Here is a 25,244-nt window from a genome sequence, read left to right as displayed (position 1 = left end):
TACAGCTGGCAGTAGCGACGTGGGCCTGAACCGGCAGGTGGAAGGCCAGGCCCAGGCGGCCCCTCTGGCCCCCCCAAACCTGCCAGCCCCCGCATCTCACCAGCTGCCTTATCCTGGCAGGACAAGTTTCTGTTCCCTTTTCCCCGTGCGGGTGCCGTAGGGCCGATGCCCAGGGGCCCAGGCCTTGTGTGGAGGGCACTGTTCCTGCTGAGCGCTGCTGTCATGCGGGGCACAGGGGTGCGGCCCCCCTGCCTGACCACGAAGCCCCCTGCCAGCCCGCGCGCTGTCGTGACACAGTGGGACGAACCACAGACCTCGGGGCTCAAGCCCAGAAGCGCGCTCCCGCCCAGTCCCGGAGTTCCTGCAGCCTGGTTCCTCCTGCACCACCCCCCTCCCCGGCTGCTGCGTCTCCTTGAAGGTTCTGTCTCCAAACTCGGTTCTATTTGGAGGCCCTGGGGGGTGGAAGCTCAACAGAAGGATCCCCGGGGGGGGGGGGCTGCAGTCCCGCCCCTCATGAGCAGCCCCCCCAGCTCTCCTTGGTGGTCGGGTCCATCGCGCCAGTAGGAGAGCGGCCTCTTCTCAGGGCCCCTGACGGAGGGGCCCTCTCAGCTTGCAGCTTACGGGTGGGGGCCTGGGTCCCCGGTGGGCGGGGGCCTCCTTGGAGGCCAAGACCTTCAAGCCCGCTGGCAGCGACCCCTCAGGCTGCGAGGCTGCTCCCCTCTCCCTTTCCGGGCCCCGCGTCGCCTGGCGTTTGCCCCGCAGCCGCGCTTGTGCCAGGCTGGCACCCCAGCCCCCTGCCGTCGTCCTGGTGCGGAGACCGCGGCGCGGGCAGCCCGGGGACCTAGCGCTGGCACCCCTGCGCTGCGCCCCTCTGCCCTGGGGACGCCACTGGCTCCGCCGCGCTCGCACTGCTCACGTTCCAGCCTGTCGCCGGGTGCCGGGCGCGTCCCCGTTCTCCGACCGCGCTGACGGGGTAGCTTTGCTCTGCGCGGATCTGGGGGTGGCTTTCGGGGCGTGGGCTCCGCGGCGGGTGCGGGGGTGACAGAGGCCTGGCCACGCGTCTCCCGTCCACTCCCGTGGGGGCTCCTCCCCAGCCCTCGTCCCCAGACTTCCCATCTGGGGCCTCACGAGTCCGGCTAGTTGGTCACCTCTGGGCTGCTACCTTCTGTGGAGCCGAGCTGGGGTCCCCGGGGTACGCCGGCGTGCGGCACACTTGCCCAGGTGTCCCAGAGCCGACGGGCAGCCCCCCGGGAGCCCCAGGTGTCTCCTGCTGGCACGACCCTTCCAGAGCACCGCGCGTCCTGGGTTCTCACCGGGCGCTGGCTCGGCCACCTCGGCCTCACCGAGACTCCGCGGCCAGAGCCTGTCGAAGGGATGAGTGACTCTGGCGGAGGACACGGCTGCGCCCTCGGGGCTGGGCAGGCGTTTCTGTCACAGGCCTCGGACAGCGTGGGCCGCTGGGCCGCCCGACGCGCTGCAGGGCCCGACGCCCAGGACGTTGGCGGGTCGGGCCGCATGCCGCCCCCAGAGCGGAGTCTCCCGGCCCTGACCTCTGAAAAGTGGGGGCCGCGGGGTGCAGAACTTACCTGCGCTACAGGACGTCCCGACATGTTCCAGGCCATCGGGTCCCTAGACCGTCCTGGAAGCCCCCGCCCCCACCCGGGCCATCGCACACCCCGTCCCCTCAGCGGGGTGTGTCCGGGGAAGCGGGACCCCTGGGGATCCGGCTAAGCCTGGAGAGGCGGTGCGGCCGAGGCCCTCCGCGGCAGGACGCCACGTCCCCTCGTGTGCAGGAAGCCGCCTCGGACTTTCTCCTTCGGGGGGAGAGCGTCTGCCAGGTCAGCCGCACAGCGAGTGAGCGCGCCGCCTTCCCGCGCAAACGCCTCGGCCATGACTGGCGTTGCCGGGAGCTCCGTGCTCACCTGTCCTAGGGGCACCTGGCCGGTTCCGCGGGGAGCGTGGGAGCCCCGGCAGCTTCCAGATACCTGATACCTGCAGACTCTGCAGTTTCCGTGGAAATGGGGAGGTTTGGGCTTGGGGGGGCGTCGGGGCGGGCGGCCCTCTCCCTGGGCCTGGCCACGACGACGCGAGCGGGAGGGGTCTGCGCAGGAGGGCCCCTTGGGGAGGCTGCCCCAAGCGCCCGGTGGCGACCGATGGCTTCCAGGCCACAGCGCTGGCACCAGCTCAGGGCGTCCTCCGGCAACCCCAGGAGCTCTGAGGGCGGGGACCCAAGTGGCCCAGGCCCCCCACGTGCCCGTGGCCACATGACGGTAGCTGGATGCCCAGCCTTCTCCCCAGGGCTCCCGAGCCGTGTGGGGCGGGGCAGGACGTATTTGCAGGCTCCCGGGAGCGTGCAGGGCAGAGGCAGGGCTCAAAGTGCGTGGACAAGGGGGTGAGGCGGGCGGTCGCGCGTGTGCCGTGGGCTCCACGGGCTTCCCAGGCTCCCTGTCCTGCAGCCCGTGTGAGGATCTGCACTCCGGTTGCTTCCAGGGGCCGAGGGGCGACCCCCGACCGCGTGGTGGCGCGGGGCGTGACGGCCAGAGGACACAGCAGGTCTCCTGCCATCTGTCCCCGGTCGTCCTCAGGCCTCAGGGTGTCCCCCCCTTGAAGACCGTTGCTCAGCAACTGGAGGCTCAGCGGGTCGGCGGTGGGTCGGGGGCAGCAGCAGGGCCTGGGTGCCCCCCTGTGGCCGCAGCTCCCTTCCCTCTCTTTCCTTTCAGGGGAGGGGCACCCGGCTTTACAGGCCCCGAGGTTGCTATGGCAACCCGCCCCTCGACATCACCTGCCCCCGGGGATCCTCCCATCCCCCCGGGTCAGCCCCAGCGCCTCGGACCTGAGTCCTGTGATGCCAGCAGCCTGCGTGGAAGGTCTGCGTGCTGGGGGCCCCGTCATCAGCGCCCTGGCAGGGAGGACCCCCAGCCCAGCTCTGATTCAGGTGCTGGTGGCAGAGGTGGCCGGGGCAGGGCCAGGGCGGCAGGCATGGGCATCAGCCTTCCCCAGGGGTGCGGGAGGAAGGAGGGGTGCCCCACAGGCCCGGCACTTCGGACCTCACCCTTGGACCCCTGCCAGGGTGCGCACAGACCCAGCCCACGTGGAAGCCAAGGCAGGAGGCAGGTGCCACCAACACCTGGGCATGACCTGGACTCCGCACGGGGAGGGGACGCAGGGGGCCAGGCGGGGGAGGGAGGGGGTAGACAGGCCGCGGGGGCGGTGGGACCCTTGTCAGGCTCCAGAAGGGCGGGAGGGGCTGTGGGAGGCCGTCCTGCGCCCAGAGCCTTGCCCACGCCTGGAGGGGGCACTGGGTCAGCCTGGGCGGTGGGGTATATGGAGCCTCCTGGACACGCACCCCGTAGGCTGCAGAGGCTGGGGGTGCCACCCAAGCACCCTGACAGCAGGTCAGCCGCCTTCCTGGCACCCTCCTGGCCTAGGGTCTCCACCGGGGCTGGCAGGGGCCGGGGGCCGCCCCGCCCTGCCCCAGCCACTTGGGCTGCAGACGCCCCGCTCGGCCAGCACACGCGGCCGCAGCCCCCTTGCGTGCCCTCCAGCTGGCAGAAGGCCTCCTCCTGGGGCCCCGGGGCAGCAACAGAGCAGGCTGACCGGGTGACGGCGGGGAGCCGGGCTTCTCCGGGGGAGGCTCGCCCACCCGCCAGCGCTGGTCTGGACGGCCTGGCTTGCCCGGTCCTGCCCTGGCCTCGGTGGGGTGTCCTTGGGGACCTAGGGGCCCGAGGCCCAATCACAGGGTGCTGCTCAGCTCCAGGAGCCCTCACCCCATCCCGCGAGAGCCGGCCGTGAAGCACGAGCGGCGTCCTGCTGGGCGAGCTCCTTGGGGACGGCTGAGCCTGGCGGGGCCCTAGGCCGAGGTGGGGACAGGGGCTGCCCACCCGACCATGTCTGCGGCGAGATCGCAGCCGGCACCCCAAGTGTCCCTGGAAGGGGTCAGTGGGTCCAGGGCCTGGCACGGCGGGTGCAGAGTGGATGGGGGACGAGGCCTGCGCCGGGCCCTGTGAGGGGAAAGTGGGTTGTCAGGCTGACAGCAGCTCCTGGAGGGGAGGGGAAACCCAAAAGAGGGTTTTTTGTTTTTTGTTTTTTTAAAGAGGGGGTTTGTGCGAGAGAAAGCCAAGAGTGGTTTCCGGTCCGAGTCAGGTGTTCACGCAGCCGCCCAGCAAACACCGAGGGCGGCCCCTGTCACCGCCCGGAGGCCCCTCCTCTGACCCTCAACCTGCTTTGTCTTCTAGAACATCGCCACGACGACCACGACTGCAGAGAGCACGGCCTGGCGGTTCCGACGCGCGTCTGTCCGGGTCCGGTCCGGGGGCGCAGTCCCGATGGCGCGTGCCGTGGCCCCCAGGAGTCGCCACCCCTGCCCTGACCCGGCCGTCCAGTCCCCCCGCTGCTTCCTGTCGCCGTGGATCCCTGGCTCGTGTTACGCCGACGCCCCCAGACGACGCCGACTCCCTTTCCCGCCTGCGTTCGTCCCACCCCAGGGTGACTACCTGGGCTCCCCCGGCCGCGACAAGCTGATAGGTGCCGGGCGCGCACGTGGGTCACTTGGGCTGCCCCACGCCTGGGGAGTTCCCAGTGTGGGGCCTTACAAATAAAGCTGCCGCAGACGTTGGTGCACAGGTGTGTGGACACGAGCCTTGTTTTCTGTCGGGGGAACACCTGGGGGACGCGCAGCCTCGGGACTGGACTCGGAGCGGGCTTGGCCCCGGAGCGCCTGCTGCATGACTTCCCAGGGCAGGTGCCGGCGGCGCGGGAGCCCCGTGCCCCGCGCGGGACCCTCTCCCCTGCGCTGCCCTTGCCCCTCGGCACAGGCGCTAACACGGTTGGTTCTAGTGGCTTCTTTCTTGTAGCTCACGTAGAAGTTTCTACGCAGCTGGTCGTGTCACCTACCAATCAGGACCATTCTACTTACTTCTTCCCAACCTACTGGCTGGAACCCGCGGGGCGCCGCTGAGCAGCAGCCGGGAGCACGCCCGACGCGCGGTTCTGATCTTAGGGGCAGTTGGAGCTTCAGTGTTTGCAGCCGGGTGGCGTCGGCCACGGTGTTTCCTCAGGCTGGAGACGCCTTCCCTAGGTCGTTTCGAGAGTTTTGTTTGTTTGTTTTTTGTTTTTTTGTTTTTGTTTTGTTTTTTTTTTTTTTTTTGAGAGTTTTTAAAATCAGGAATGGTGTCGGTCCTCTGTCCGGTGCTTTCTCCGTCTCTACTGAGATCATGTAACCACCTTGCTGTTACTGGGGCAGGTTCGGGGGGCGCCTGGACGGCTGCATCCGCTAAGCGTCTCCGTTTCAGCTCAGGTCACGGTCTCGGGGCAGGAGATGGAGCCCGCCTGGGGCTGCGTGCCTGGGATCCTCTCTCCCTTGCAGCCGCCCCGTGCGGGGGCTCGCTCCCAAATAAATACGTAAATAAAATCCTCAAAAAGTATCTGGTAAGTCACATTAGTTGATCCTCAAATGTGAAAGCAACTTCGCGTCCCTGGGATAAGCCCCACTCGACCACGCTACGTCTTCACACGGCTGCTGGCTTCACAGGTGCGTTGGGGGGAATTCCCTTCCCTTCCCTTCCCTTCCCTTCCCTTCCCTTCCCTTCCCTTCCCTTCCCTTCCCTTCCCTTCCCTTCCATTTGTGCAGAATGGGTTTTATTTCCTCCCTAAATGATTTTTAGTGATCTCTGTGCCCAGTGTGGGGCTGGACCTCACCACCCTGAGATGAGGACTTGTAGGCTCGACTGGCGGAGCAGCCGGCGACCCCCACAAAATGTTTTCAGGAACGTCTCAGTGAAGTCCTCTGGGCTTGATGTTTCCTTTGTGGGAAGGTGTTTGCCGAGGAGTTCGCGGTATTCAGTGGGTCTACGCAGGCTCTCCGTCTCCTCCAGAGTGAGCTCTGGCAGCTTGTAACTTCCAGGGAGCTTGTCCACTTCACCTAATGTGTCACATCCGTTGGCATAAAGTCATTCATAACGCCTCCTACTGTTATTTTAATGTGTGTAAAATCTGTAGTTCTGTGTGGCCTCTCTCCCCCATTTATCAACAGTGTGTCTTCCCTCTTATTCCACTTCCATGTGTAAGATGATTTTATCGACTTCTTTTTTTTTTAAGATTTTATTTATTTATTCATGAGAGACACACAGAGAGAGAGGCAGAGACGCAGGCAGAGGGAGAAGCAGGCTCCACGCAGGGAGCCCGACGTGGGACTTGATCCCGGGACCCCGGGGTCTGAAGGCAGACGCTCGACTGCTGAGCCCCCCAGGTGTCCCTGATTTTATCAATTTCTTAAAGAAACAGCTTTAGGTCATTATTTTTCTGTTTTTCTGTTTTCCTTGATTTATCACGTGACCTTTATTATTCCTCATCTTCTGTCTACTTGGGGTTTCATCTGTTCTCATCTTTTCTAGCTCCTGTACGTGGAAGCCAAGGTTACTGGTTTGAGACATGTCTTTTCTAAAATAAGCGGTGCTATAGGTTTCTCCAAGGACTGCTTTAACTGCATTCCAAATAAAGGGTCCTTTTACATGTTGTCTTTTCATTTCCATTCAGTTCAAAATAATTTTTATTTTTCCTTTTGGTTTTTCCTTCAATTCATGGAAAATTAAGAAGTGGATTATTTGGTTTACAAATATTTGAGAATTGTCCAGATAGCTCTCTAATATAATTGTAATGTGGTCAGAGAACATTCTTTTGATGACTTGAATTATTTCACATATGTTGAGACTTGGGCCCAGAAGATGAAAGACTCTTCTATAAATATCAATCAGGCCGGTTAGTTGGCAGCCTTCTATGTCCCTAATTATTTTCTGCCCACTTGTTGACTCTAATATTGGGAGAAGACAGAGGAACTCTGCATATGTGGATTTTCTCATTTTCCCCAACCAGTTTTTGACTTTTATTATCTGTCATTAGGTTCATGCACATTTAGGGTTGTTGGGTCCTTTTGGTGAAGTTGTCAGTTTCCTTTTATGAAATTATGCTATTTATCCCTGGCGATATTCTCACTGTGAAATCTCCTTCGTCTCTACCTTCTTTTGATGACTGTCCATGTGGGATAACTTTTGCATCCTTTTATTTTCACCTATTTGTGTCTGTATGTGAAGTGTGTTTATGTAGGTAGCACGGCGTTGAATCTTTCTATTTTACCCAATCTGGAACCTCCGCCATTTATTTACTTTTATGCATTTTTAAAATGTATTCATATGAGAGAGAGAGAGAGAGAGCACGAGCAGGAGGAGGGTCAGAGGGAGAAGGAGAAGCAGACCCCTCGCTGAGCAGGGAGCCCGATGCGGGACTCCATCCCAGGACCCTGAGATCATGACAAGAGCTGAAGGCGGACACTTCACCAACGGAGCCCCCAGGCGCCCCAAAAACCTCTGCCTCTTAATTGAGATATTTAAACTATTTACGTTTAGTGTGATTACTGATGTGCTTGGGTTTAATCTACCATCGTGCTATTTATCTTTTATTTCTCTTGTCTGTTATTCCTCTTTTTCTGCTTTCTTTCTTCTTTCTTTTTCTTTTTTTAATTATGCCATCTGTCTCCTTTGTTGCCTTATTAGGTGTAATGCTTTCTTAGGCTATTTTGGTGACTGCTTTGGGGTTTATCCTTGGGGATGTGTCCTGTCCAGTGATGTGATGCCATCTCCATGCAGTAGGAGCCCTGCGACGCCGTATTTCCACTTTGCCCTCCCAGCCCTTGTGTCTGTGGCCCTAGGCCTTACTTCGTCGTGTGATCTAAGCCCCACCACACGCTGTTGTAATTTTTTGCTTTAAATAGCTGGTGGTCAGGGCGCCTGGCTGGCTCAGCCGGTAGAGTGTGCGACTCTTGTTCCCAGGGTTGTGAGTTCAAGACCCTCATTGGGCACGGGTCCTGAAAAAAATAAAGAAATGGCTGATTGTGTTTTACAGATTTTAATAATAAGAAAAGCATCTTTATTGTTACTCACACAGCTACTATCTCTGATGCTCTGTTCTCCTTCTCCTCCTTAGGATTACTTGGTGGGTGTGAGTGTGGCTTCAGGTTTCCGTCTGGTGCCCAGAGGCTGTCCTTTACCACTTCTTGTAGTATAGATTTGCTCGTGATTAACCAGCTCCTTATGTCTGAAAAAAGTCCTCATTTCATCTTTTTTTTCCAAATGACATTTTTGCTGATAAACAATGTAGGGTTGGCAGATTTTCTTTCTTTTGGTTCTGTGGAGAGTTGGCTCCACTGTCCTTGTGCATTGTTTTCATCCAACAGGAATCAATAGGACATCCTTTTCTTTGCTCTTGTATACAAAATTTTTCCCCTGGATACCTTTATTTTTGTTTTGTTTTAAGATTTATGTAAGAGAGAGAGAGAGAGGTGGGGAGGCAGGGAAGCAGCAGAGGGAGAGGAAGAGTCCGGAGCAGACTCCCTGCTGAGCGCAGAGCCTGAACTGGGGGGCTCCATCCCACAATCCTGAGACCACAACCCTGAGACCACAACCCTGGGATCCCGACCTGAGCCAAAACCAAGAGTTGGACGCCTTCCTGACTGACCTACCTGGACGCCTCATCCCCCGGATACTTTTAAGCTGTTATTTCTGTAACTGGTCCTCGGCATTTTGAGAATGACGTACATGAGTTAGTGTAGCTTCCTCCATGTTTCTTGTGTGTATATTTTGTTGAGTTTTGGGGAACTGTGGATTTCTGTGTTTCACCACATTTGTGAAAATTCTGGCCATTTTCTCAAGCTATTTTTTCTTTCTCGCTCCACTTCCTATGCTCGGGGGACTCCAGCTCCACCTGTACCTCACTGTGGGGACTTGCCCAAAGGCTCGCTGACACTTAGTTCATTTTTCTTTTCAGGCAATTTTGTTTCTGTGTTTGACTTGGACAGTCTTTATTGCTTTGACTTCAAGGTCACAATGTTTTCTTGTGCAATATTCTATTAATCACATTCAATATATTGTTTATCTCAGACATTCTAATTTTCATTTCTAGAAGTTCAGTTTGAGGCTACCCGGGTGGCTCTGTGGTTGAGCATCTGCCTGCAGCCCAGGGTGTGACCCTGGGTCCTGGGATCGAGTCCCACATCGGGCTCCCTGCATGGAGCCTGCTTCTCCCTCTGCCTGTGCCTCTGCCTCTCTATCTCTGTGTCTCACGGATAAATAAATAAAATCTTTAAAAAAATCTTACATGTCTCTACTGAACATAATTATCCCTTTCTGCAGCAGCTTGAACCTATGGAATATAGTCACAGTAATTCTGCTGTGTTTGTTATATCTGAGTTAATTTTGAGTGATTTCCCCTCATTATGGGTTATAATTTCTTGTCTCTTTTCATGCCTAATGATTTATGGTTGTAGGTCATAGATTGTGTACTTTTTTAAAGATTTTATTTATTTATTCATGAGACACACAGAGAGAGGCAGAGAGCAGGGAGCCTGATGTGTGACTCGATCCCGGGACCCCGGGGTCACGGCCTGAGCCCACGGCAGACGCTCACCCGCTGGGCCCCCGGGCGCCCACACGTCGTCCGCTCTACCTTCTGGGTGCTGGGTGGTTTTACATTCCTGTAAATATCCTGTACTTCTCTCTGGGGTGTAGTTCAGGTATGTGGAACCTGCGTGGTCCTTTGGGGCCTCGTCCTTAAGCTTTGTTGGGCGGGACCGGAAGCACATGTAACCTGACGTTCATCGTTTCCCTGCAACCGAGGCAGACCCTTCTTTCTGCTCTGACGCCCCTTCGGTGGGAGGGTCTCTACCCTGGGGGTCAGACGCGCTGGGGGCCGCGCCCTTCTGGGCGGTGCTGGTGCTCCCCGCGCGGCCGGGACGCCGCTGCAGGTCCCCGGGGTCCCCCTCCGCACGGCTCTTCGTCTCCAGGACTCTACCCTGTGAACTCTGGCCACTCGCCGCCCCGAGCCCCCCGGCCCTGTGCCCCAGCGAGGGGGACCCCTGGGCTCTGCCAGGGTCCCCCCTGCCTCTGCCGACCCTGGAGGCACTGCCGGCAGGAGCAGGATGCCCGGGACCTCCCGCTTGCTTCCCGCTCGCAGGGATCACGGCCTTCGCTGTCAATGCTCTGCGTGTCCGGAGCTCTTCTGTATTCTTATTTCTGCCGTTTCCCCCCGTTTCGGGCAAGAGCATGCGAACCTGCCCCCTGTCACCTCACCGGGAGCGGGAGCCGAAGCCGCACGTCAGCTGTCTCCAATTCCCGGCCCAGCGCTCCCGCCATCTGAGCACCGCCCGGCCCTCGCACCTGCTGCCAGGATGCCACCCTGAGGGCGGGCCCCGGCTGCGGGCATCCCGTCCCCGGCCCTCTGACGGAGCCTGGCACGGAGCCGGGGCGCCGCCTGTCGGGGTGAAGGACAATGTGAAGAGCACCATGTGTGGGGCCCACTGTGCCACCCCAGGCTAGTTCTGCGGGGCAGATTGTGGCGGGGGGGGGGCGTGGGACGGAGACCGGGAGCTCGTCCAGTCGTGCCAAGTCTCAGTGCTACAGCCGCAGGGCTTGAACCGGCGTCGTATTTCAGGTCCGGCGTCCTGAAGGGCCAGTGGGAGCTTGCCAGCGGGAGGGCTTCCTGGAGGAAGTGGCCTGGGCTGGACATCCAGACAGGCCTGGCTCCCGCCTGGGGACTCAGAAGTGGGGAGGCCGGGGAGGGGGTCCGGGTGCCCTTTGGTGGGGGACACCTCTGCCAGGGGGTAGTGCATGCCCGCACGGGGAAGTGGGCCGGCAGCACTGGGGCCCCCCACCCCCGGCAGGTCTCTGGGACCCTACCCAGCCCCGGCTGAGCGGGCCACGCCTGCCCCCAGCCTGTGGTGGCTCAAGGGTGCACGAGCCCGCCCTGCTCCCCACCTTGTCCCCACCGGCTGGCAGTGCCTCCCATTCCGCTCACTTCCTTGTCTCTGACCTCCCCCCACCCGGGGCCACCTTTCACACACCTGCCTTGGGCAGCCTACACACCTGCTGGAGCTTTTCACGCTCCAGTTGTGTCTCCTCACAAACCTGTTCCGAAGTCCGGGGCAGCCTTGGTGCTCACGAGAAGCCCTCCGTGCACCTGCCCACCTTGTCCCAGAGCACCTGTCTGTGACCCCCCCAGGGCCTGCCCCCTTCTCTGGGGACCCTGAACCAACTGTCCTTGCTTCCCCCACCCGCAGGGCTGGAAGGGAGTGGCGGGTCTGTGGTTCGGGCCTGCCCTTGGGGCGCAGATGGAGCGAGGGAGGGCTGGGCTTGCCCCGGCTGGGCCGTGTGGTCCTTACATGGGTCTGGGCATGGGACCTGGGAACCCGCCTTCTCACCTGCTTGGGAAGCCTGGGTCTGGGCCTTCTGGACCTCCATAGGCCCTGGCTGTTGGCACTGTGTGGCCCCGCTCCCCTGGGCCTTGGGCCAAGGCCTCTGCAGCGTTGGTCTTCCCTAGGAGGCTTCCTGGAAGAGGGGACTCCTTGGGGGACAGAAGCTGTTTGGGTCAGGGTCCTGATGGGGCGGCATGGGTTAGGGTCCAGAGGGGATTGAGAGGCTGCAGGGGCTGTTATCTGGCCCCAGTTTGGGTGAGGGCGGGGATGCGCACAGGACCCAGCTGTCCAGGGCCTCAAGGGTCATGGGGCTTACGTCCAAGGCACCTGGATCACGGTTGTGTTTTAAATTGAGTTTTCAAATTGGAGAGAAGCGACAGCGGAGGGGACGCGGGGAGAGCCTGGCCAGGGTGGGTCAGAGGTGGGGAGGCCCTGATGGGCGGCGGGGCAGGGCGGGGCAGGGTGGCCAAGGACCCGAGACCTGCCCGCCCGGGCGCGGCCCCCTGGGAAACCTTGGCCGGGCCGCTTCGGTGGCCTCGGCTCCTGCGGGGCCCCGGGTGACAGCCCCCCTCGCGGCGGGCGGCGGAGACACGTGCCCTGGGTCAGGGGGCCTCCGAGCGGAGCCGCTGTGCCCCAGCCCCGCCGCCGGGTCCGGCCAGCGCCTGTCGCCCCCCTGCTGCCCGCGGCCCCGGGGACGCCTCCGGCCGACCGTGCGCCCCTCCCGCAGCCAGGGGCGGGCCCCGGGGGTGGGGTCTGCGACGCGGCGCGGTGGGGGCAGGGGCGGCGGGGGCGCCGGGCACCTGGGGGCGCGCGGGACCGGGGTCGGGGCGGGGGCGGGTCCAGCCGGGGGCGGAGCAGGGGGCGGGGCGGGACAAGGGGCGGGCCCAGCCGGGAGGCGGGGCAAGGGGCGGGGCGGGGGCGGGGCGGGGCAGGGAGGCCGGGACCCACGGGGCGGGGGTGGACCGGCCGGGGCGGGGGCGGGGCGGGGCGGGGGCGGGGCGGGGTGGCGGGCGGGGGCGGCCGAGACCCACGGGGCGGGGGCGGGGGCGGGGGCGGGGCGGGGCGGGGCGGGGCGGGCCGGCGCCCCGGGGAGCCTCCCGCCCGCAGGCCGCCCGCACGGCGAGGGTTAAGGCCCGGGCGGGGCGGGCGCGCGCGGATTGGGGGGAAGTTCGGGCGCGGGGCGGGCCGGGGCGGGCGCGGGGCGAGCCGGGGCGCGCCGATTGGAGGGAAGTTGTGTCGGGGCGGGGCGCGCGGCGGGCTCGGCGCTCGCTCCGGGAGAGTTGACAAAGCCCCGCAGGGAAGGACGCCTCGCGGCGCGCCGCCCCGGGCCCCTCGCCCCGCCGCCCCGGGACCCGGCCCCCGCCCCGGCCGCTGCCCTCGGCGCCCCGCCCGCGCTGCCCCCGGCCCCGGCCCCGCCGCCGGTCCCGGCCCGAGCCGCCCGCGCGCAGGTAGCGCCGCCCCGTCCCGAGGCCGGGCCCGGGGGCGCGGGGGCCGGGGTGCGGCGCCCGGGGCGGCGATGACCGCGCAGCGCGCCCCGCGGGCCCGGCCCTGAGCCCCGCCGCCTGCCGCCCCGCCGAGGTGAGCCCGTCCGCGCGCCCGCGACCCCGGGGTCCGGCTGGGGGGTCCGGCGGGGGGGGCCGACCGGGGGCGCCGGGGGCGCCGGGGGGCGGGCGGGGGCGGGGGGCGAGGCCCGGGGCCCGGCACGCGCCGCCGCCGCCCCGCGGGGCCAGTGGTCCTGCCCGCGCCCCGCCCCCGGCCCCGCACCCCACGTGGGCCCCCCCCCAGCGCAAATTTGTCCGCTAATGGCGCAGGCGATTATCTGCGCGGCCGCCGGTGTTGTGTGTCCCGCGGGCAGGGCCCGAGTCACACGCGCCAGGAATCCAGACGGTGTTCGGAGACGGGGGGCGGCGGGGGAGGCCGGCAATTAGCGTGAACCCTTTGTCTGCTTTGATACCGCGGGGCGCCCCGCCGCCGCCTCCTGCGCCCGGAGCGCCCCCGGCCCGCGCCGCCCTGACCGCCCCGCGCCCCCAGGTCCGCACAGGCACGATGACGCCCGGCCCCGCGCTGCTGCTGCTGCTGCCGCCGCTGCTGCTGGGGGCCCTGCCGCCCGCCGCCGCCGCCCGAGGTGAGTCCTGGCGCCCCGCCCGGCGCCCCGGCCCGCGCCAGCGCCGCCCCTTTCGCTCCCGGCCCTGAACCCTGCCACACTGCCCGGCTGGCGCGCGTGCCTCGCCCCGCCCCGCCCCGCCCCGCCCCGCCCGCCGCGCGGCTCCGCCGAGCTCTCCCCGCCGCGCCGGGCCCACCCGCGGGTCCCCTCCCGGGGGCGCCCCAGCTCGGCCGCAGGGCACCCTGGCTCCCCGGGCCCCTCCCCCGCTCACCCTCGGGACCCCGGCTCACCCAGGGCACACCTGCCCCGGCGTGGCGGGCTCACCTGCGGCCCCGCGCCTGCCGCGGAGTCGGCTGGGCCCCGCGCCTCTGGGGACACTCGCATCCACACGTGGGCCTGAGCTTGAGAGCAGCGGGGTACCCCGGGGCTTTGGTGGCGCAGGCTGCTTGGCACCCTGGACCCAGTTAGGCCCCGGCAACCCGCAGAGACGCCCGTGGTGCCGGGGCCGGTCTGGGGACAGCGGGGACATGGCGGGCACCTGGGACTCGAGCCCCACCCCTGCGCCCCGAGCTTGCCCATCCCCGCAAAGGTAGAGGGCAGGGGCCGCTGCAGGGGCCGCGGGCTTGTGTCGTGCCCCACAGCACCACCTGCTCCAGCGGCGTGCCAGCCCTCGGCGGCCGCTCGCACACCTGATGTCCAAGGAGGAGGGTCTGCGGCGCGACCCGAGGCCCAGCCCCAGCACCCTGTCCCCCGCCAGGTACATCCTCAGCTGCTGGGCCATGGGAGATCCGCCTTGGCCACCACACACCCGCCATGCTCCGCGCTGGCCGGCGCTCAGCTAGGCGGGCCCTCGGGCCGGGCCAGCCCTTGGGCGTGCTGACCACTCAGGAGCGTCCCTGCCCTGTCCACCAGTCCTCGGAGGCCTCGCACCCCTCCCCCCGCCGGCGGGTACACCGAGCCCAACCCGGCCTTATATGGGCACGTTTGGGTGTTGGGTGGCAGGCGGCAGCCCAGGTGGGCCTAATGCCACGGTACCCCCCCGCCTGCCCGGCAGGGGACTGGCCACTCGGCCGGAGGGTGGGGGCTGCCCAGGCGCGGCGGGGCCTGGCAGCGTCCTGGCACCACGGGCACTCAGGTCATACCCCGCAGGGCCCCCCCGGTGGCCAGCGGCCTGCACTCCAGTTCCTCTTTGATCTGCGTGGACTCCCCTCATCCCCACACCTGCCCGTCCTCTGGCTGCTGGGCCAGGGAGGCTCTGAGGCCGCCGTGCTGGCCTGGGCCTGGGCCGGAGCCCGGAGCAGAGGGGTGGACGCGGTGATGGCAGCGGGCGGCAGGGCCTGCCTCAGTGCCAGGGGACCCTGGAGGGGCCACACCCTGCTGTGTTCCCTTCGGCCTTGGCCTTGGGACCGAGCCCGGGATCCAGCCGCGGCGGCAGCAGGGACGGGCGCCACTCTCCAAGGGCAAGGGCCCCCGCGGCTCTGGGGGGCGGGCGGTTGTCCTCCAGGCCTGGCCCGAGGGCCCGGGCGCTTCCCAGGGTGCGGGGAAGCGGGCCGCGGGCAGACCGGAGCCCGGAGCCAGGCCGCTTGCCGAAATCCCTCCCCGGGCGTCACGCCTTCTGGAGTCAGCACGTCTCTCCACTCGGGTCATGTTTTTAAAGTTCCCCTTTCTGGAAGTTTCACAATCCTGGTGGGTTTGTCTGAAACAGCCTTTTCCAGCTTTGAGGCAGGATCGGATTTAGGTTCTTCCAGCGGGAACTTGGGTTCCGAACCCGTCGCGTGGCTTTAGGAGGACCCGCGGGAGGGCTTGTCAGGCCGCAACTGTTCCAAGGATGGTGCCATGGACGGATCTCTGAGCAGCCAGGCCTGGAGGCCGCCTCCCGGTCCTCCGGACCCCCGGTGCGCCCTGGGCGCCCCCAGCACCCACCCCGGGGCCAGGCGCCCCACTCTGCGGGGATGGCGCCTTCTTGCCCTCGGGGCTGTGTCGGGGAGGGTCGCTGGGTGCGTGAATCCGCGGGAGGGCGCGCGGCCGTGGGGCGCCGGCTGACCTTGGCCTCTGGCCAGGCCGGCGGGGGGCCTTCCCCCGACCCCTCGGGCTGAGGCGGGTGTGCGGGAGCCGGGCCCAGGCGCCGCGAGGTGGGGATGCAGGCCAGCCGCCCCATTTACGTCTCGGGCCTCACTCCTGGAAGAGAAAATAAATCACTGTCCCCTCTGGGGGGAGGAGGGAGCCCTGAACAAAGTGGCCTTTGGCTGGGCCTGGAAACTCCTACCGCAGGCTCTTCATTGTGCGGGAATCAATGGGCCTTCAGCCCCCGCCCAGCGCCCTGGGGAAATGTTGGTTTTTCCCAGCAGCGGCCCCAGCCTGCTTGGGGTTCCGGGCTGCTCGCCGTGCGTGCGGCTGCCTACCTGCTGGTGGCCGGCCTCCTGCGCCGTCCCCGGCGTGTCCAGGTGGCAGGCTCCGTGGCAGGCGGTCCGTGGAGGGGCGGGGATGCCCAGGCCGCTGCCCCAGACCCCACAGGCCTGCCCGGTGCCCCGACCCCACCCCACCCCACCCTGCCTGCCGTCTGCCCTCCCTGGTGATCCCCTGGTGTCCAGCGTGGCTCTCTCAGCCCCATCCTGGGCTGCTGTGGGTGGAGCTGCAGCCAGGCGGCCCACACTCCGGGCAGGCTCGGGGGAGGCGGGTTGGGGGCCGGGAGTGGGGGTAGGCCCGGGCTGGGCCGAGGCGCTGCTTGGCCAGGGGTGTGGGGAGCGGGGGGCGTCCCGGGGCCTCTGCACTCTGTGTCCCCACTGGGCGGCTGGCGGCAAGGCCTAGAGCTGTGGGCCTGGGTGGGGGCCCGTGCCCCTTGGGGGGAGCCGGTGTGAGGTGGGGGCTTCCCAGAGGCGTCCTGACACGTAGGACAGGGTTGTGGCAGGGACGGGCTCCAGCCTCAGGCCTGCTGACCCCGCGCTGCCCATCTCAGCAGGAAGCAGTTGCTCTCGTCCCCAGGTGGTTGGAGGTTCGGGCCAGCCCTGTGCCGCGAGGGGCCGGAGGACGTGATGGGGCCCGGGCAGCAGGCGGCAGGCAGCTGGGCCTGGCTCTGGGCCGGGACCCCCGCGGCAGTGACGCCCTCTGACTCCCACGGGGCCGAGCCGCAGGAGTGGCGGGCCGCCAGCCACGGAGGGGCCCAGGGTGCCCTCTGCACCCCTGCAGCGGTGTGCCCGGCCCGCGGGGGCTGCGGGGCTCACAGTGAAGCCCAGCAGCGGGGCCGAGAGCCCAGGACAGCGGGGACAGCGGGGACAGCGGGGTGGCCTACCCTGTAGCCGTCAGAGCCCTCGGGTGGGTGGGAGGGAGGGGGGCAGACACCCTCTGGCCTGGGCTGGCCCGGGGTGGGGGGTGCCCGGCACCCGCACCCTCGCCCTAGCTGGCGCGTTGGTCCTGCCTCAGCGTCAGCCTCTGGCCCAGGGGCTCCAGGCTCGCATGCGGCCTCGCGGGTCAGGGGCAGGGCCCTGAGGGTCCGGGCTTCTTGTCACGTGAGCGCGTCCTCTGGGTGCAGGGGCAGCAGGTGAGGGAGGCCCTCCTGGCTTCCTCGGCCCGGCCTGCGGGGGGCCGGGTTGCTTGTGTGCGGTGCATGGGGGCCAGCTGGGGGGTGGCTGGGGTGGTGGCTGGGGGCCGGCTGGGGGGGGCGGCTGGGGGGCGGCTGGGGGGGCGGCTGGGGGGCCGCACACAGTGGCCTGCAGCTCGCCCTGCGGCAGTGGGTCCAGGAGCCGTGCACTGTCAGGGCGCTGCCCCGTGGCCCCTTGGGTTGTCCTGCGAGCGGCAGGGAGGGGCCCTGGAGTCAGGACCCGGTGGAGGTCCCCCCGGGGTCTCGGGCGAGGGGCGGCCCCTGGGCAGTGGGTTGGGCGGCCTCGGCTGGCGCGGTGGGTCAGCCTGGCCCTCTGCTGCACGCAGGACGCCTGGTTTCTGGGGCAACCACCTGTCCTTCGGGTCCTACCAGTTCCACCGCAGGTCCTGTGGGTCCGGGCCCCAGGGGCCGCCCCAGGCCTGCTGGTGACCGGGAGTCTGTGCGCGTGTGCGCGGGGACCTGAGCGGCTCGGAGCCAGGGCGGAGGTGGAGCCTGCCTGTCGGGGCCCTGGGGTCCCCACCTGTGCCCTCGCCTTGGCATCCCCGCCTCCCGGGCCATCTCGGGGAGGATGCTGGGCCCAGGGCCGCTCCCCCTCCTTCCGCGGGGGGCATGGCAGCTGCGCCCCGCTCCCCCGAGAGCCCCCTGCCTGCCCTCTGGTCAGGGCCGCCCCGCTGGCCACGAAGTCGCTGCACAGCCAGCCCGTCCCAGGAGCTCAGCCCGAGCACCACCCGCCAGAGGGCGCGTCCGGGCTGGGGGCTCCTGGGGCTGCTGGGGGTGACCGGGGATGGAGCCAGCTGGCCTCACCTCCCACCCGTGACCGTGGCCCCGGGGGGCACTGGTCTGGCTCCTCATGGCTCAGCCCTGGGCAGGGACAGGGGCGGACGCAGTGCCCCCCCGCCCGGCCAACCGTCCCAGGGGGCTCGGGGTGGTTCAGGTAGAGGGGTTAGGGCAGCTGCGGTTGGGGCGGAGGGAAGGTGGGTCAGGACGGGACGGGCAGCGCAGAGGCCGTGCGGGTTACTGAGGTTCGGGGGCTGAGCTCCAGGTGCCCCCAGGGGGTGAAAGCGCCGTTTGGGGGTCCTGTCCCCATGCAGCCCTCATGTGTCTCCTCCGTCTTTCTGGCCCTGCCCACTTCAGCCCTCCTTGGGGCCACTGGGGAGGGAGGGGTGTCAGTGGGGTGATAGCAGGACCTAAACTCTGGGAAACAGTGGTGTCGGCGGGCGGGGGTGGGGGGTCGGCATCTGCTGTTGGGGTGTGTGCCTGCGTGTGCACGCACGGGCGCTGTGTGGGTGGAGGGTGCCCATCTGGGGGCAGCCTTGTGTCACGAGGACGGTGTCGGGGGTCAGCGTCGGGGGGACGGTGTCAGAGCAATGGTGTCTGGGGGGACAGCGTCAGGGGGACACCCTGTGTGCCCGGGGATGGCGTCGGGGGGCGGCGTGACATGCTGTACGTGTGACACCCGCGCCCTGGACGGCACCTGGGAGCCTGGCTGTGTACCTATATGTGTGGGGTCCTCTGGGTTGCTGCCCCCTGAGCCCCCCCGGGCCCCCGTTCCTGCCGCGTTCCCCCAGCTGACGGGGAGGAGGATGGGGGACGGGCTGTGCGTCCCCGCGGCAGCACCCCCAGCACCCCCACCGCGCGGTCAGCCACTGCAGGGGGAGCCCCCGCCCCAGCCTCCGCGGACCGCGCCTGTCCCTCCCCGTGGCTTCCTGGAGGAGGTCCTGGGGGGGCCGAGGGGCAGCCCCGGGGCTGCTGGGAACCCGCCCCCCGCCCCCCGCCCATCTCCTGGCCGTGGCCCCGGTCTGCCTCGGGCTGGGCGGCTTGGACACCTGACCAGGTGGAACAATGGGGGCTTGTGTTTCCCAGGCTAAATATAGAGCCGTGGCAGTCGCGGCGGCGGCCAAATCCCCAGGAATCTGGGTGGGGGGGCTCCCTCGGGTGAGCCCGCTGGGGTCTCTGCTCGGCAGGGCTGGAGGGGGCAGGGCGGCTGGCCCGGGGCGGGAAGGGGGCTGTTTGCTTTCGGATAAGGCTGGCTCCAGCTGGGGCTCTGGCTGCCGGCCTGCCCGCCCCGTCCCGCTTGCCGGCGTCCTCGGGGCCGCACTTCCGGTCCGTCTGGCAGTCCCTTGGCTCCGTCCTCCTGTCCTGTCCACAGGGAGCGAGGGGCCTGTGGCTCTGAGGCCCGGTCGATGCCCCCCCCAGCTCCTCAAACCCTGCGGCCCCTGCAAGCACCGTCCGATGGCCCTTCTCTGCTCAGGGGGTGCCCCCGGCGGGGCGGGGGGGGCGCAGGCCGAGTCTGCCAGATGGGACTGCCCCGGGTCAGGCGCAGCCCGTGCCCTGCCCTTCCTGGGCAGTTTGTAGGCCTGCGTGTGCCCCGGGGTCAGCGGGGGGCTGCCCGCCCTGCCCTGCGCGCTGGGAGGCCCCTCGGACGGGGCACTTGTGGCGGTGACAGGTGTGGGACCCTGGGCGCGCTGGGGGCCCGTCCACAGTGGAGGACTCAGCAGCCCCTGCCTCGGTTCCCTCCTGGGTGCTGGGGCCCGTGTTGGGAGCCCCATGGCAGGGGGGCACCCTAGCAGAGGCGGAGCGGGGGTGCGGAGGAGAAGCATTCCTGGGGCTGGGGGGCCTGGTGGGCTGCATCAGGCAGGTGTCAAGGGGAGAGCCGGGCTGGGCCCAGGTCGGTGGCGGCCGTCGGGGAGGCCCCGGGATTCCCTGTGCCCCCTCGGGCCGCGGGACCCTCCCCGCCTGGACCCCGGGCCGCCCGCTCCCCCTGTGGCTCCGTCAGTGTCTGCAGGCCCGTGGAGGGGCGGCATCGGGTCCCCGGGGTGGGGGCAGCCTCCAGGAAGCTCTGCTCCCGCCTGCGAAGAGCCCACGGAAGCACCGTGGGTCCGGGACGCCCCGGCCGGCGGCTCAGCCCGCTGCTAATTACACACGCAGGAAGCCCCAGGTGCTCACTGGGAGCACACACCGCCTTGGGGTCGGGGTCGGGGTCGGGGTGCAGGACGCCGGCCTCTGCCCACGGGAGGGGTGAGTGCTCTGGCCGACACCTGGAGACCGGGGGCTGGGGGCGCACAGGGCAGGTGGGTGTAGGGAGCTGCGGGGGGGCACACTCTGGACCCCCTTGGGGCGCTCCCGCTGTCCGGGACGCAGAGGCTCCTGAGGCGGGCTGGCGACTGCGGGCGGCGTGGGCTGCTCCCGCCGGGGGCGGCCGGCCAGACAGGAACCCTGCCGCCCCCCGCGCCCCCCGCCCAGCCCCGTGGTCTGGGGCGACCGTCCTCGGGGAAGCCACCAACTGTGTCTGTGCTGCGTGGACTCACCCGTGTGCCCTACGGTGGCTGTGCGGGGCGTGCACCCTGGGTGCCCATCAGCGTCGTGGCTCCTCCGTGGGGGCAGCACGTGGGGGCGCTCAGGGGACCGTTCCTCAGGGTGGACGCTGCCCACCGGGGCCTGGGAGCAGCCCTCACTGCCTGGGCGGCATCTGCCCGGAGTCCTGGGGGGGACCCGACAGGCACGGCCCCCTTGCCCCGGGCCCCTGAGCACCCGCCAGCCCCCTCCCCGCTGACCGACCCCCCGACTGGCCCGCAGGCCCCCCAAGGATGGCAGACAAGGTGGTCCCAAGGCAGGTGGCCCGGCTGGGCCGCACCGTGCGGCTGCAGTGCCCTGTGGAGGGGGATCCACCGCCGCTGACCATGTGGACCAAGGACGGCCGCACGATCCACGGCGGCTGGAGCCGCTTCCGCGTGCTGCCCCAAGGCCTGAAGGTGAAGGAGGTGGAGCGCGAGGACGCTGGCGCCTACGTGTGCAAGGCCACCAACGGCTTCGGCAGCCTCAGCGTCAACTACACGCTCATCGTGATGGGTCAGTGACGTGCCAGGGCCGGGGGCGGGCCGTGCATGGGAGCCGCGAGCCAGCAGACCCGGGGGACCTTCCCCGAGTGGCCCCCACCCCACCCAGGGCTGCCAGGATGACGGGCCTGAGCGGTGCTGTGGCCGGACCCCCGCGGGCCTGTGCCCGGGGTCCCCTCCCCGCAGAGGCTGTGCCGACGGGGAGCCCAGGGTGCCCAGGGCACAGCAGGAGCGGGCCCGGGCGCCCCGGCGCGGTGGTCCCACCAGGGGATGGCCGGGCGGCCGGCCTGGGCCCTGGGCGTCGGTTCCAACTTTGAGGCTCAGGTTTCAGAGTTCAGAGGGGCCGCCAAGGGCCTTCTGTTCTCTGCTGCCTCTGGGGCCGGGCTTGGGGCCTGGCGGGGTCCCCAGCGACACACCCTGTGCTCCCTGGTGCCGGGCGCACGCCGGGCCCTCCCCCACGGCTCCTTGGGGCTGCGTCCCCAGGGACGGGCTCCCTGGCAGCCACGGTGGCCCGTCTCACGCTTGGGGACGCCCGCCCCGGCCAGCCCCTCGCCGGGTCCCCAGCTGGGCGGAGGTGGCGGGCGGTGGCAGGAGGGCATTCCTGGCCTGCCCCGCCCCCGGGGCCCTGCTCGGGACTGTGGGACGGGAGCGCTGCTGCGTCCCCCCACTGTCCTCTGAAAGGGGAGGATGACCAGGCGGTATGCGAGCCATGTCAGCTCACCGAGGCCTCGGCGCCTTGATGTGGGCTAGGGTTACTGCAGCTGCCGGCGCGGCCCGGCCCCCTCCTCCGCGGGCCCTGCAGACCCCCCGGAGCCGGGGTGGGGGGGCGGCTCCGTTGGGGTCACCTGCACCCAGGGGCAGGCTGGGCGGCCGTTCGGGCCAGCTGTCCCCGGGACACGGGGACGTGGGTGTGCTCCCGGGACTCCCGCTCCTGTTTCTGAAGCTTTCCCAGCTGGGCCCAGGGTGGGAGCCTGGGAACCAGCCTGGGGTCTGGGCGGGGGCCACGGGGGCCCCGCTCACGTGCCCTCCGCTCCGCAGATGACACTGGCCCGGGAAGGGAGCGTCTGGGGCACGACGGCGCCTCGGGGGGCCAGGAGGACCCGACCGGCAAGCAGTGGGGTGAGACGGGGCGGACGTCGCCCTCTTCCTCGGGGCGGGTGGGGCAGCCCCCGGGGGCCTGGCTGACCCCTGCTGCCCGTCCCGCAGCGCGGCCCCGCTTCACGCAGCCCTCCAAGATGAGGCGCCGGGTGATCGCGCGGCCGGTGGGCAGCTCCGTGCGGCTCAAGTGCGTGGCCAGCGGGCACCCGCGGCCCGACATCACGTGGATGAAGGACGACCAGGCCTTGACGGGCTTGGAGGCCGGCGAGCACCGGAAGAAGAAGTGGACGCTGAGCCTGAAGAACCTGCGCCCCGAGGACAGTGGCAAGTACACGTGCCGCGTGTCCAACCGCGCCGGCGCCATCAACGCGACCTACAAGGTGGACGTGATCCGTGAGTGCCGGGCCGGGGGGCGGGCGGGCGGTGCCCGGGGCCGCGCTGACGTGCCCCTCCTCGTGCAGAGCGGACCCGCTCCAAGCCCGTGCTCACGGGCACGCACCCCGTGAACACGACGGTGGACTTTGGGGGCACCACGTCGTTCCAGTGCAAGGTGCGCAGTGACGTGAAGCCGGTGATCCAGTGGCTGAAGCGCGTGGAGTACGGCGCCGAGGGCCGCTACAACTCCACCATCGACGTGGGCGGCCAGAAGTTCGTGGTGCTGCCCACGGGCGACGTGTGGTCGAGGCCCGACGGCTCCTACCTCAACAAGCTGCTCATCACGCGTGCGCGCCAGGACGACGCGGGCATGTACATCTGCCTGGGCGCCAACACCATGGGCTACAGCTTCCGCAGCGCCTTCCTCACCGTGCTGCCAGGTGCGTGGGGCGGGAGGCCGGCGCGCGGGGCCGCCTGCGCAGGCTCCGGGACCCACGGCGACCGCCCCGCCCTGTCTCTCTTGCAGACCCCAAGCCGCCCGGGCCGCCCGTGGCCCCCGCGTCGTCCAGCACGAGCTTGCCGTGGCCCGTGGTCATCGGCATCCCCGCGGGCGCCGTCTTCCTCCTGGGCACCGTGCTCCTGTGGCTGTGCCAGGCCAAGAAGAAGCCGTGCGCGCCCGCGGCCGCCCCGCCTTTGCCCGCGCACCGCCCGCCCGTGCCCGCCCGCGACCGGGCTGGGGACAAGGACCCCGCGGCGCCGCCCTCCCTCGTCCCAGGCCCCGGCGCGGCGCTGTGTGACGAGCTGGGGCCCCCTGCGGCCGCCCAGCACCTGCTGGGCCCGGGCCCCCCCGCCGGGCCCAGGCTCTACCCCAAACTCTACACGGACGTGCACACGCACACGCACACGCACTCACACACGCACTCGCACGTGGAGGGCAAGGTCCACCAGCACCAGCACATCCACTACCAGTGCTAGAGGTGCCGCCCCGGGGACCCCGCACCCCGCACCCCGCACCCCAGCCCCAGGCGCCGGCGGCGGGCACACGGGGTCGAGTGGGCGCGCGGGGGCACAGAGGGCCGGGCCCCGGGACGCAGGCAGAGGCGGCCCCCAGGGCACCCCGGGTCTGAGGTCCCCCGGACACAGACACACGCGCACCCACGCAGCCCGCCCGGCCCCCCAGCCCCCGCGGAAGGCCCGTGTTGGTGACGCTGCGGCGCGCGTGCAGCAAGGGGCCCGTAGATGAAGGAACCCCCAGCTGCCCTGGGGAGGATCTCCCGGGGCTGCGGTCGGGCCGCCCGCCCCGCGCCTGGCAGGGGATCTGAGAGGCCCCCGCTCGCAAACCCAAAGCGCCCGCCCCCCGCGCCGTGCCTGCCGCCGGTCCCAGCCAGCCCTCCGCGGGCACGCAGCTATTTTAGCCACCACCTGTCCGGGTGTCCAGGAGCCCCCAGCACCGCGGGCCGGGAGGTCAGGCGGAGCCGCGCGGGCCCTGGGCCGAGGCGGGAGCGCGGGGCTGACCCTGCCCCCCACTGCCGCAAGGAGGGCCCCTGATATTTATATTTAAGAAATTAAGATAATAATATTAATAATGCTGGAAGGAAGGTGGCACCCCGAGCAGGCCTGTGCTCGGGCCTGGGACGTCCCTGGCCTGATGGCCAACTGGGTGGGCGCCGTGGGGCCAGGCACCCAACAGCCCACTGCCCGTGGCAGCCCCAGACCTCTGTAATTTTATATAGAGTTTGAGCTGAAGCTTCGTATATTTAATTTATTTTGTTAAACAAGAAAATGTGCATCTTCTTCCTCTACGCTGGTGTGTCTCCCTTTGGCATCTGTGTGTGTGCACTTGTATTTGGGCCTGTGTGTCCAGGTGTGTGTGCACCTCTGTGGGCCTGTGTTTCCAGGTGTGTGTGCACCTGTTGGGCCTGTGTGTCCAGGTGTATGTGCACCTGTTGGGCCTGTGTGTCCAGGTGTGTGTGCACCTATGTGGGCCTGTGTGTCCAGGTGTGTGTGCTCACATCTGTGTCCAGGTGAGTGCACCCATCTGTACAGGTGTGCGTGCACGTGTGGGCCTGTACGTCCAGGTGTGTGCACGTACACGCACGTGCGCCTGTGTGCCAGGCTTGGGCTTCAGGAGTCCCGCAGTGGCCTGAGGCTCCGGGGCTGACCCCTTGGGGCCCCTGAACTGAGCCCCGGCGGCCGTGTTGGGAACACTGACCGGCTCCCCGACCTGCAGGTACCTGCCTAGCTGGAGTCCTGCACACCGGCCCACGGAGTGCCCCCGCTCCCCCAGTATGGCCCCCATGGCCCTCGGGGCCAGGCCTGTGGCTTTGGCCTGGGCCTTGGGGTGCTGGGCCCCGTGGTCACCTGTGTCCTGGTGCCACCTGCCCAGAGGGCACAGTCCCGAGTCCCAGCCACTAGCGGGTTGTGCACAACGGTCTCGCCCTCCAGGTGGGGACATGGAGGCTCTATGACAACACTGCGGTTTTCACGCCGCCGCCTGTGTGAAGTGCTCGGGTCCTCAGGCCTCGGAAGGTCTGGCAGGAGCAGGGCTTTGCGGGTGTCTGGGGGGCCAGCGGGGACAAGAGTGGGGTCTGCCCAGCCGTGCGGGCAGGGCCGTCGTCTCCCAGGTGCTGCTCGTGCCCTGCACCCGAGCCCCTGAGGGCAGGGCCAAGCGTCCCCCGTCCCCAGCTGAGGCAGGCCTGGTGCCGGGCTAGGCCCCTGCCGGGGTCCTCTGCAGCGGGCCGCCCCTGCCCCAGGATGGACCCCATGCTCTGGTCCGGGGCAGCGCCCATGAGTGACCCTAATTCCATGGCCGGGGCTGGTGGCCTCTGGGTGATGGAGACCACCTTGGGTGGCCCGAGCCCCGGGGTGGCCACAGGGGGTGTGGGGGCTTCAGGCAATCCCGTGGCTGACCCCGGACACTCCCCAGCTGGGACAGGGCTTCTGTCCGAGGCGGGGCCGGCCCCCCAACCTGCAAGGCATCTTCGCCCCCTTCCC

At 67.9% G+C, this 25,244-nt stretch overlaps 2 protein-coding genes and 1 long non-coding RNA gene across 4 annotated transcripts; 2 read left to right on the top strand and 1 right to left on the bottom strand.

Annotated features, from left to right (window-relative positions):
* Positions 1 to 85: 85 nt before the first annotated feature.
* On the top strand, positions 86 to 4,620 carry LOC140623446 (uncharacterized). Of its 2 annotated transcripts, none has more exons than XM_072809901.1 (3): positions 86 to 1,981; positions 2,721 to 2,935; positions 4,236 to 4,620. In XM_072809901.1, exons 1-3 carry the CDS (start codon positions 1,891 to 1,893, stop codon positions 4,596 to 4,598), a joined length of 669 nt encoding a protein of 222 aa, XP_072666002.1. In that variant the 5' UTR covers positions 86 to 1,890; the 3' UTR covers positions 4,599 to 4,620. The 2 variants fall into 2 exon arrangements, with proteins under 2 accessions (XP_072666002.1, XP_072665991.1); XM_072809890.1 differs by lacking the exon at positions 86 to 1,981 and adding an exon at positions 2,021 to 2,376.
* Positions 4,621 to 8,127: 3,507 nt separating this feature from the next.
* On the bottom strand, positions 8,128 to 11,687 carry LOC140623461 (uncharacterized). The gene is made up of 2 exons (XR_012023077.1): positions 11,246 to 11,687; positions 8,128 to 10,527 (listed from the first exon to the last, which is right to left on the bottom strand). It is a non-coding gene; the product is annotated as an uncharacterized lncRNA (long non-coding RNA).
* A 1,576-nt stretch (positions 11,688 to 13,263) lies between these two features.
* FGFRL1 (fibroblast growth factor receptor like 1) lies at positions 13,264 to 24,052 on the top strand. The gene is made up of 6 exons (XM_072809852.1): positions 13,264 to 13,364; positions 20,518 to 20,790; positions 21,816 to 21,896; positions 21,984 to 22,268; positions 22,337 to 22,690; positions 22,777 to 24,052. Exons 1-6 carry the CDS (start codon positions 13,286 to 13,288, stop codon positions 23,223 to 23,225), a joined length of 1,521 nt encoding a protein of 506 aa, XP_072665953.1. The 5' UTR covers positions 13,264 to 13,285; the 3' UTR covers positions 23,226 to 24,052.
* Positions 24,053 to 25,244: the final 1,192 nt, after the last annotated feature.

Source organism: Canis lupus, chromosome 2 (genome assembly GCF_048164855.1).
Source record: "Canis lupus baileyi chromosome 2, mCanLup2.hap1, whole genome shotgun sequence".
In the NCBI taxonomy this organism is placed as follows: domain Eukaryota; kingdom Metazoa; phylum Chordata; class Mammalia; order Carnivora; family Canidae; genus Canis; species Canis lupus.
Note: the sequence above shows the minus strand (reverse complement) of the source record. Positions and strands in the feature narration are given on the sequence as shown.